Source organism: Tubulanus polymorphus, chromosome 1 (genome assembly GCF_964204645.1).
Source record: "Tubulanus polymorphus chromosome 1, tnTubPoly1.2, whole genome shotgun sequence".
NCBI lineage: Eukaryota > Metazoa > Nemertea > Palaeonemertea > Tubulaniformes > Tubulanidae > Tubulanus > Tubulanus polymorphus.
This window is the reverse complement of record NC_134025.1, coordinates 17776239-17788674: the sequence shown is the minus strand read 5'-3', so window position 1 is coordinate 17788674 and position 12436 is coordinate 17776239. Positions and strand designations below refer to the sequence as shown.

The window sequence follows — 12436 nt, the reverse complement described above, 5'->3', positions numbered from 1 at the left end:
CTCATTATTGAACAAATCCCTAAGTTAGCCAATTAATTGAATATTATTCAAGCAAAATTTATGAACTGGATATTACACTTTAGTATCGAATAGTTTCTCTTAGCAGTCGTGAGGAATATCGTTGTAACTTTTGTGTATCTGAACACAGTGCAGAATAAATATGGGTTTTGTTAATACATATGGTTATATGCTTTTGATTTTTGTTGTTAGTTTCAGTAGGAAAAAAGTGTCGATAATTATAATTGGCCCCTAAAATTTAGGTTAATATCTCCTAGAAAACCCCTAAAAAAACCCTAAAATTCTGGAAAGACCAATCTGTAGGAACCATGAATAAACAGACCGCATTAAATACGAAAAATGGATGCCGAAATCGATTTTTCAAAATTTACGCTCCCTAGTGGTTAAAATAGGAACTAATCATGTGAGGGGTTCGTTGCATTTAGTAACCAGGTATATGTGTATCAATTTTTATAAAAATCCATTGATACCCTTAGTCGATATAGATGAAAATGTCTTTTCCAGCGTCTTATAGGTGGCGCTACTGGAGAACCATATGAGTTACATAGTTATACCAAACATCAATACAAGCGTCTTGTCAAGGGCTACTGATCACTCGTTGCAACCACAATTCTATCTCCACCGGCTAAGGAGCTACGAGCAAAAATCTCTTTGAAAAATTTGGGGTCCCATTTTCGAGCCCGTAGTGCCCAAACGGTTTATCGCAGATAGGGCGTGCCCTGACTTTTTTAGCCTCCGGGCTGTCATGAACAACTTTCGGCCAAAGCTGAAAACTCAAAGACAAAAATTTTTCTCACACATTAACTTTTCGATGTCAGAATTTTCAAAAGTAAAACGCCCCCTTGTGGGTGAACGGGGTCCCCAATCAAAGAGCAATTAGACTTACCTCAAGGTACCTGTGTTCCGTACATCTCACGTAAGTTTCAAGTAAATCCGTTGAGTAATATTCTTGTTACTAGATGAATTCGAAGTATTAAAGCCTATGATGCTCACTACTAGTGTTGCCAGCTCTCTAACTTGTATACAAATTTGGTACATTTAGTCTTCCGACATTTAGTCTTTGTACATTTAGTTTCCATCCAATTAGTCTTCTGACAATTAGTCTTCCAAATTGGGACATTTAGTCTTCCTTCTAGGGAGGTACAGTTAGTGGAAGCCTGAAACCTGGGGTTTATTATCTTAAAATACTGATAATATGGCTGAATTCTCTTCACAATTTTCTTGTTACCAAAAATATATCTGAGGACAACAATAGATTAGTTGCTCTTTAGGAACTGCATAATTTGATAAGCTAGTGGGAACTAATGATTTCAGTTCACAATCATGTTGGGTTATTGTTAAAAGAGGCTAGATTAAAGGGAACTAATTAATTAATTAATTAGTTATTCTTTAATCTAAGGAAACAATACATATAGCCTAAACAGGCCAATGAGTACTAATGATTTCAGTTCACATGTAGGGTTATTGTTAAAAGAGGCTAGATTAAAGGGAACTAATTAATTATTAATTAGTTATTCTTTAATCTAATGAAACAATACCTATGAATATCACATTTTTATCAATGTGGAAATTACTGAGAAAAACTTATTTAGATAACTCGAGTACGGATAACTAATCTCAAAAGCCTCTCTCTAGAAAACTATTAGAACTTAATAACTATATATAGATAACTTTATTATTTTAACTAAAATCTAAACCTGAAATGATAGGTTATTGATATCAATATTTTAAACTAGTCATGTTATGTTATATGTTTACTTGGCAACCATTCTAACTGATCTTAAGAACATTTAACGCCCATCTTTAAGATGGGTAGGTGCAAATCAAACCATGGCTACATGAGAAACATTTTTAACCCTTTCACCTAAACTAATATTAATCACCAAACGAGCCAGACACCAATAGGCCTCAACAGGCCTCCATTCGTCCGTGATATTGATGATGATGATGATTTAATCTAAGGAAACATTAATTAATTTATTGATAAATAGATCTTTAATCTAAAGGAAAAGTTAAATAGCTAGCAAGTGCAAATCATATTTAGTAAATATCCCCTTTAGAATATCCATATCCAAAATAACAAAAGCTTGTCTTTAAACTCTATTTTGAAGACTTTGGGATGATACGTGCGTGGAGGAACTACAGCAAGGATTTACAAAGAAGATTTTAATTCTGAAACACCCAAAAAATAAACTTAGGGAAACTCAATTTCATTTCTTATTTTTCCCCTTTTGCTTTTAAAATTTTACTTTTCATGTTATTGCTTCGCGGATAATAGCACAATATGCAAGCGCAAAGACTGTTCATGCATTATAATCAATTGATCGATTAATTAACTATTGGATAGGCTTAAATCAATAAATGTGATAAGATGTTCACGTACCTAATTGATAACTAATGAAGTGACGATATAGTCATAACTCAGACAATTTTCTTGCTTTTGATCATCATTCAATCAGTAATTTATCAGCAAATCATACTACTAAATCATATATAAGGCCCTACTGAATCATATATAAGGGGCTATTTTCAAATTTCATTTAGTCCAATATTAAACTCCATGCTTAAAGGACAGCTCTCAGAAGATGGAAATAATTGAAAGTACCCGAGGTGGCCAGAAGTTGTGTTACAGTGGTTACATGTATACAAAGCAATACACCAAAAAAGAAAGTATTCGCTGGGTGTGTGTAAAAAGAAATGATGGCTGTAAAGGAAGCTTAATGACGAGTAAAGAAATCACTGGACCTAAAGAAACCGCAGAACATAGTCATTGTAGAGATATGACAGAAATTGAAGTAACTAAAGCAAGATTTCAAATGAAGAAACGAGCTGAAAATACGAGAGAAATTCCAATTCAAATACATTCAGAAATAATTTCAAGATTTAACAACCCAGATGTACAAAGCTGATTACCTCACGCTGATACATGCAAGAAAGTAATGCAAAGAGTTCGACGCAAGAAATATCCAAAAGATCCTGCAACCCATGATGAGCTGTTCATTACAGATACATGGTCTCTAACCCGAGAGGATGGAGAAGAGTTCCTGTTGTACGATAACGCAAGCACAACATCAAGAATCATGATTTTTGCAACAGACATATGTTTGAAAAAACTCTGTGAAGCTGATACGTGGTTCATGGACGGAAATTTCCAGATGGCACCAACTTTGTTCGAACAGTTGTATGTAATCCATGTCCCTCTGGCTGATTCTGCTATTTCAACCGTTTATGCATTCCTTCAAAGGAAAACTCAGGAAACTTATGAAGAATTTCTCACCGTATTATGTGAAAAGTGCGATGAGAAGGGACTATTTCTCTCGCCGAAAACTGTTGTGATAGATTTTGAGTTGGCAGTTCTCAATACAACAAAATCTGTGTTTGGTGATATTGAAATAAGAGGATGCTTCTATCATTTAGCCCAGTGTATATATCGTAAGATTCAAAACCTTGGACTTGCTACTATGTACAGGGACGATAAAGATTTTCAGTTATTCTGTGGAAAGTTAAATGGACTGGCCTTCTTGCCTGTGGATGATGTTGAATCCAGATACAATCATATACGCGAGACTGCTCCAGAAGAGGCAACTGAGCTTGTTGATTACTTCGGCAGTAACTTTGTTTCAACGTACCGTAAAATCAGTGCTCCAGGTGGACTGTTCCGTTTAAAGCATGTTCCCCCACAGTATCCTCCAAAGACCTGGAACATGCATACTGTTACCATAAATTCTTAGGACAGAACAAACAATTTGTCAGAGGCTTGGAACAATAAATTCCGTATATTGGTCGGAACAAAACATCCATCTATCTGGCGTGCTATCGAATGCTTGCAGCAGGAAAATTGCGTTGTTGAAACTGTTCTGGCACAAATGGAAGCTGGGAGTCCACCAAAAAAACGTGTCAAACGAAATTACGTTCAGCTACAAAATCGGCTGAAAAACCTCTGTGAGCAACATCGCGATGGTAAATCAAGTATAGTTGACTTTTTGCGTCGTGTTGGACGCAACCTGCGAAATTAGTGGACAAATGAATAATTATAAATAACTGTGCTGAAGATTGTAAAGAGGACTAATTGTCAGAAGACCAAGTGGAAAAGACTAAATGTCCGGGAGACTAAATGTCAGAAGACTAAATGGGTTGACAAACACAAACAAGGCTATTAAAAATTCCTCAGTTGCGTTCAGTTGAGCAATGTGCTAATTCAACAATCGATTCGTAGAAGGAAGAGATAAAAATATCACTACTGCTTACGTCTTTACTACAGATCTAGAACAACACAGCTCTATCGATATAAGGACACAGACACAAACACACGTATTTAGGAGGCGCTGTGGGAATGACACATAGGCAATACACATACGTATATGGATACTGTTTGAATCGGGCTTAAATTTCGATGTTTAGAGGCTCACAGTGAGTAAACAGTGCAATTCTAATTAATATCATATACAGTATTTGTCAATGCAGCGTAGTACTTGTGATGCAGAATGGTTTCACCGACAATGAAAGTAAATTGCAGTTGTTTATATCCTTTCAGTACGATCCAGTGTGAAAAAGAATATAATAATAATAATAATAATAATAATAGTAATCAACAGAATTACAATAGGGTTTCTGCGAAAGCAGCAGAAACCCTAATAATAATAATAATCAGCAGGAATACAATAGGGTTTCTGCGAAGGCAGCAGAAACCCTAATAATAATAATAATAATCAACAGAATTACAATAGGGTTTCTGCGAAGGCAGCAGAAACTCTAATAATAATAATCAGCAGGAATACAAAAGGGTTTCTGTGAAGGCAGCATAAACTCTAATAATAATAATCAGCAGGAATACAATAGGGTTTCTGTGAAGGCAGCAGAAACCCTAAATATAAAGGCAGAAGTTATAGAAGTTAAGCGTTTCAGACATGAAATATTATCTTATATTATCTTCATCGCGATAGTTATGAAGAGTTTTTAGGAAGATTATGCTTCATGTCCCAAAGGGTTAAAAATCGTCAGGTATTAATCATTCAGCAAGTGATAACACAACCTTCAACACAGATATTATGGTTTATGGTTAAACATAGCATGCTTATCCTTTTTTCATGAATACTGCTACTTTTGAAGTTTCAGCAGAGTTAAACAATCTGCTGAGCTGACCTGGACCAGCCCTCTGGAAGCGGGATGGATGTACTTATTCTAAAGTTCATGAAAGAAAGGGCAATGACGTAAAAAATGTTTCCTCGTCGCCAACGGTTTGAATTTCACATTTCGTGCAGTGACGTTCTTCCCTATTAATTCGGTTATATCTCCCAACTTAAAATTGGTGATTTGTGATTTGAGCATCTAAATCGGCATAAGGTGGTTCTTAAGTCATACGGTAAACTAATTAGATATATTTCAAAGCCCCATTCTACTTAAAGGTATTTATTTATACGTGGCTGCAATATGGCTCTCCTGGACACTGCTGTACCAATTTTGAACATATTGATCGTTCAATCTTTGTTTAATCAATGATTTGATAATCGTAAAATCCGGAACTGATTGGTCAATCCAAAAATTACCCAGTCCATTAGATTCTAATAGTATGTGCTGGATCCATTGGTTTGGCAGCCCCCTTACATATTGACTGTATATATACCTGCACGTTATTGATGAGAGGGTTTCTCGGCTGACTAACTTAGCCCAATAATTTAACATTTGGATTTTAATACTGATTTCTCGGGGGGTCCGGGCCAGCTCACCATGTATAAAAATACATGCTGTTGATCTTTTTCAGCGTCGATAAATATTTACAAAACCTAAGATTTTGTAATATATTTAGATTTTCGAGCCCCACACTTCACATCCAAACGTCATAACTGGCAAAACCATTGAATCAAAGAGCTGAAGTGCTACATCTACATCTAAAGAATATTCTTGCACTCTTTGCTCGTTCAGCCAGACCTTTACGACATTTGGCAAATGTGCCAGTATGAGAAAACAAAATACCCAGGTATTTGAAACTATCCACAGTTTCAACTACTTGTCTGTCGATAAAGAATTCTGGTATAGCCCTTTTTTCTTTTTTTTGGAAAATTACATATTTCATCTTTTCACAATTAATGACTTATTTCCATTTTTTACAATAAACTATTAGTTCATCAATTTTTGGATATCTTGGATATTTTGCGGACTTTCAGCCATCATAACCATATCCTCAGCATACATTAAAATAGATAACCTAAACCATATTTCTACTTTGTCATCTTTGACAAAATTTATCGATGGACAATTATTTTGGAGAAGATGTTGCTCTAAATCATATACAGAGAATAATATTGGCGACAGGTTTTCGCCCTATCTGAGACCCTTGACGCTTTCAAACGGAGCTGACACCGTACAATTCGCAACAACAGATGACTTAATTTGCTGGTACATATTGAAAATAACTTTTAATAATTTTACCGTAACTCCAGTTTGGATTAACTTATGGCGTAGGGCTTTCCTCCAAATGCTATCAAAACATTTTTTATAATCGATAAACACACAGTTTAGCCGACGATTACTATTAAGAAAGGTGTCCTCTACGGATTTTAGCGTGAAAATATGGTCAACTATACTGTGTTTCTTATGGAATCCTGCTTGGTTGTTATTCAGCAAATTACTCGACTCTAGGAAAGAAGATAGTCTGTCATTGATCACACTTGTGAATAGTTTTCCCATGCATGACAGTGAGGTAATACCTCTATAGTTATCTATTACTATTCGTCAAATAGTTCAACACTACCATAATAAGTTGATTCTGGGGGTAAATAGGCCTAGACCCCACCCACACACAGATCTATCTATGAGTAGCCACATGATAAGTTTATTTCATACATTCAAAAGGTGAACTTGTTGCATAAGGTTTTTTCTTACTGCAATGCCCATTTTAGCTGCCCCAAATATCAATCACACTAGGCCTACATGAAAAAATGCATTAAGAATTGGTGTAGGTATTGTGCTGAAATGAAATCCAAGATGGATAGCAACCCTTGCGGCCATACTTTAACTCAATTTTCAATAAGGGGTATACATTTCACCTACCAAAATTCTTACACTTAGTATCATGAAAATGCATCAATAATTGCAGGCCGTTTTATGCTAGAAATTCAAGATGGCTGACCTGGCGGCCTTTTTTGAAAGCCGATGACCTCCATATACATTAGGCATCGACAACTTACCTACCCTGATCCTCACACCATATTTTGCGGAAATCCATCAAGAATTGCGGGCTGCATTGTGCAAACAAGAAATTCAAGATGGCCATCCCAATGGCAGCCATATTTGATCACCAATGACCTTTTATTCCAATAGGGGTGGACATCTCGCCGGACCCAATCTTCAAACTAATTTTCAAAAAGATTCATCACAAATTACAGGCGAAGTTCTGTGTCAATTCAATTTAATTCCAGAGGTCCAGGCTTAGGCCTATGCAAAAGGAGTCAATTAAGATTCGACTTTTTGAAAAACCAGCACAGATGCCTATTCAAATCACATGTAATTAAAAAATTCAGTGCTATTTAGTTTGATGTCCCTGTTTTCATCGTGCACATGGTTTATATTATTGTTTACATTGAACGTCTTCAACAGCTGATGCAACCGCACCCGCGTCTGTCAATCATCTTAATTGATTCATATACTAAAATGCTTACTATGAAAAAAATATGTGGTGAATCAATCCGCTGCCCTGGGAAGCTTTAAAATGTCAAGGATTTTTACCGTCTTGACGTAGTCAGGAAGGTTATAAGATGGTAGTGAGTCGATGACGTCATTTTCGTGTCGCCACTTATAACTTGTTGGTGAGAGTTCAGAGGAAGATTTGTCAAACGAATAAATACTTTAATCTTATTAATGCACAGTGTGAAATTTCGCTTTTTAAAAATATTTCCCTAAATTATTAGAAAATGCCGATAGTAAGACCGTGGGAAAGTTTTTATCGTTGAATGGGCAAATCACGGCGGCAGAGGGCACCTGTGATAAAGCGGAAATAGTTCCATGTGAAGGCAAAGCTTTTAAATGATTAGACAGTCGGAGGTAGTTTATCAACTTTTTTCAACTATAGTGCTGCTATTTTCCCAATCAAATTGCTAGATTTCGATCGTTTCTCATAAGTTAACACTTGTAATTCAAGTGTGATTTTGATATATGTAGAGATACATCGCGAGCGTATTGAATGGCGGCGCCATGTTTAAGCTGCGCGTCGATCGTTGGAATAGTGGAATTATAGGGTGGAATTATCTTGATTGTATCCATACGAAGTTTATTAAAGGTTAGTGTCAACAAATGGTCCATTACAGTCCCTCTAATTTATGCAGAGAGACGCTCTTAACTGGCAAAACCGTGGTCTGGTTTGTGTTATTGTTGGCCTACGTGACTGACCTTGCTTGAGCGTTCGCTGCCGGTGCGCCGCTTCAAAGTTATGAATGAAGTATTATATAACTGATTGTTAATGACATACAACAAATTAACCTTTAAAGAAAGGTACCTAGTGTCTGATATTCTACTGAAAAATTCTGTATCGATTCACCACATATTTTTTTCATAGTGAGCATTTTAGTATATGAATCAATTAAGATGATTGACAGACGCGGGTGTTGTTGTATCAGCTGTTGAAGACGTTCAAAGTAAACAATAATATAAACCCAGTTTATATTATTGTTTTTATTTTAGTTTGATGTCCCTGTTTTCATCGTGCACATGGTTACCACGTGCACGATGAAAACAGGGACATCAAAGAGATGTCCACCCCTATTGTAAAAAAATGTCATTGGTGATCAAATATGGCTGCCATTGGGGTTGCCATCTTGAATTTCTTGTTTGCACGATGCAGCCCACAATTCTTGATGGATTTCCACAAAATATGGTGTGTGGATCAGAGTAGGTAAGCTTTCCATGCCTTTTGTATATGGAGGTCATCGGCTTTCAAAAATGGCCGCCAGGTCAGCCATCTTGAATTTCTAGCACGAAACGGCCTGCAATTCTTGATACATTTTCATGATACTAGGTGTAAGAATTTCGGTCGGTAAATGTCTACCCCTTATTGAAAATTGAGTTCAAGTATGGCCACCAGGGTTGCCATCCATCTTCGATTTCTTTCCAGCAAGATGCTTCACCAATTCTTGATGCATTTTTTCATGTAGTGTAATCTTCGGAGCAGCTAAAATGGGCTTGTCTTGTCATGTAAGGATATATTAACAGAAAATGAACATTATCGCCACATAGCCTATACCATCTTAACTATATTTGAACTTGTTACATCGCTACAATGTAAATCTTTCCGTAAAACTTTGAATACTGAATCATTCTTCTACTGCGTCATGAAGGTATAAGGCCCTTGGGCCTCTTGTTAAACAATTAGCTTTTGTCACAGAAAATGTCATGGTTTTTATTAATTTCAATGTTTTCAATTTGAAAGTTGGCTCTTTTTCGCTAGCGGTAGGGGAATCTAGCTCTAGGCATGTATAACATGGTAAGTGAACACTGGAGCGCTAGCAGACGGTAACCAGGAATGATTTAATATGGCATATGAACACTGGAGCTAGCAGTCAGTACTTAACTTTCACATTCAATTGAGTTAGATTTCCTGTCCGTAAACTTTAAGAAACTTTCATTCATGATGCATCTCCCTTCACCTGGGCACAAAATAAGTACTCGATTCTAAGTATAAAAGCTGAAATGCTGACATTTTTGGATGTCCCTGAAAATTGATGGCTGTCCCGAAAAAAAGGGATCCGTCCCTCAAAACAATGTTCTGTGGTTGGCAGCTGTGACGCAAACTGGTCTTTTGTACCGTACATTGTTTTTGATTGATATTTTATTTACATAGAACATATACAATAATACAGAGACAAGAATTATTAAATACATAATGAAAATACTAATTTAATACATTAAGTAGGAGATGGTTCTATAGCACCCTGAAATTTCCGCATCGCAAGCACAGGGTAACTACGTTAAAAATCCTTAAGTCAACGATCAGGAAGCAACGACGAGAAAACGTTCTTAAAACTTCAAACGTAAATTTTACTTTATTTTCTATGATATATCGGAGGGACGAGGCTGGACATCCAACCCGCTCAAAAGCTACAACTCGAATCTCTGATTTCTTTCAACAAATGTTAACTGGATGCTATTACATAAGACATCAAGGGTGGCAGAGACCAGAAGGCAGTTATCAAAACAATACAAACTGACTGACACTACAAGGACATTTCTAAAACAAACAGTCCGACACCCCAAAACTGACTGACACCCTGCCCCCTTAGTAACATCAAAGAAAATAAGACAATATTCGTAAAATAAGAAATAGATATCATACACTAGACCTAAAAAATGCTCTGTTAATTTAGACTAAATTTAGTTAAATATCTACACTGTTATAGTTCTATGAAGGACTGACCCAAAGCCTCAAGGCTGTATCGCAAATGCGAGGGGCCATACCTTTATGAAAGGATGATAATGATGATAAGATATGGATGGATGGGTGAATGGATGGAGTGATATGGAAATTAATTGGATGAATTTGGTATTCATGTATAGCATTATATTTTTTCAGTAATTGGTGTTTAAAACCACGAGTGAAAGAGCTGATAGTTCTTGAATTCCTGATTTTAGTATCTAAATTTTGCCAAATGGTAGGAATCTTGTTTAAGAATGAGCTGTTGAAAATTGTACTTTTATGATGGATCGTTTTAGGGAAATTGCGAGATCTTGTATTATACCTGTGATTTGAGGAGTGAGTTGTAAAAAAATTCATAATGGGTTCAGGCAGGAGCTGTTTTGAGAAGCTGTAACCAAGTTTTGCTAGTTCAATTTGGATAATATCATCAAATTTTGGAATTTCATATTTTTTGAAAATAGGTGTTGAGGGAGAATTGTAAGACGCATTATCGATGTAACGTATGTCGTTTTTTCTGTAATTTGAGAATTGATTTTGACTGTTTCTGTGAGAGAAATGGACCCCATAATGTAATTCCATAGGTCAAATAGGGATGAATGAAACTAAAATAGAGTAGCTTCTTGTTCCATGAAGGCAGAAACTTTTTCAGATTTCTTAAAAGATATAATTTGCTATTAATTTTTGCCCGTACATGCTTGGCATGTTGATCCCAAGAAAGTATTTCGTCGATATAGAGACCAAGAAATTTACAGAAATTGGTTGTTTTGATAATTTGATCATTAACTTTAAGTTCAAAATTACGAGTATTCAATGTAAAATTTTTCAGATGGAAAATGATGTAATTTGATTTATTTAAATTCAGAGTCAAATTGTTCGCTCTAAACCAATCTACAAGTATTTCAACATCATTTTTTACCTTTTCCTGAATATCTAATAATTTTTTGCCTGTAATAAGAATAGTTGTATCATCAGCAAAGAGAATACATTTACAATATTTAAGGGATTGGTAAAGGTCATTTTTATATATAAGAAATAACAGAGGGCCTAATATTGAACCTTGAGGGATTCCATACGCTACATGATCTATTTTTAGGCCAGCCGTAGGCTGAGCCTATTACTATACAAATGGAGCGAATTTAAATGACATGGTTTCCACACAAAAGGCTCTTTTGCTTGCCAAGTGAGGGCATATTCGAACAAATCACGTATTTAAGCGTAATCCATTCTCGGAATCGTAGCGAGCAGAATTTTGAAATAGGCTTTCATAAAAATGTTTTCTGCATTTTTCACGAAAATAAAATCGGGAAAATTTCAATTTTTATCAGCCAATCAGGAAGTTGTGTCTTCCCTGTGATTGGTTTATCTAAAAATATCAGCAGCTGTTCACGTGAATTATCGTGATCTCATTACTGGCGCTTTTGCGCATGACGTCATGTATCAACACGCGACAATACTTCCGCGTTCGCTACGTGTTCGCTGATTGGCCCATTTACTGGGAAATTCCACAGAAGCCTAATGTGGTTTGTTACAAGCGCTGTGATTGGCCCGACCCGATTCTGGCACGGCTTTAGCTTAGTGGGTTCGAATCCCTTGACGGGAGAAGATGATGGATCCTATCGATGCTATCAACAAATAAGTTTCCCGGTTGGGCAGCTGCGGATATCTACCGAAAGTGTTGCGGTTCGATATTTCGAGGTTTCTTTGAATTTTGGAGTGATATTGAAATCCGGTAAACACCGGCGGTAGATTGTGGTGAAAACCCATTGCTTGATATTTGTACTACTTAATCAACGAAAAGCGTCGGGGCCGCGCCAGGAGTTTTCACGATTCAAGTAGCTCAATAGCCTACTTCTTTGTGTTCGTCCACCTCTGCAATTTTCACTCTGCCGATCTCTGACACGGCTCTGTCGCCGTCGGCGCTGTGATTGCACTATTCGTACCACCAAAATTTTTTATTTCTATATCAGGGAGGTCTGGAGAATAAAAAAGTCAAAATTTGGATATCACGTAGGC

The 12436-nt window shown here is 36.4% G+C and overlaps 2 protein-coding genes across 2 annotated transcripts in view; both read left to right on the top strand.

The window, feature by feature from the left end:
• The window catches only part of LOC141901205 (trafficking kinesin-binding protein 1-like), a 284033-nt gene that overhangs the window by 54105 nt on the left and 217492 nt on the right, over nt 1–12436 (top strand). The window lies entirely within an intron of this gene.
• On the top strand, nt 2958–3749 carry LOC141907015 (uncharacterized). Its single transcript, XM_074796593.1, has one exon. The coding sequence runs from the start codon at nt 2958–2960 to the stop codon at nt 3747–3749; it is 792 nt and encodes a 263-aa protein (XP_074652694.1).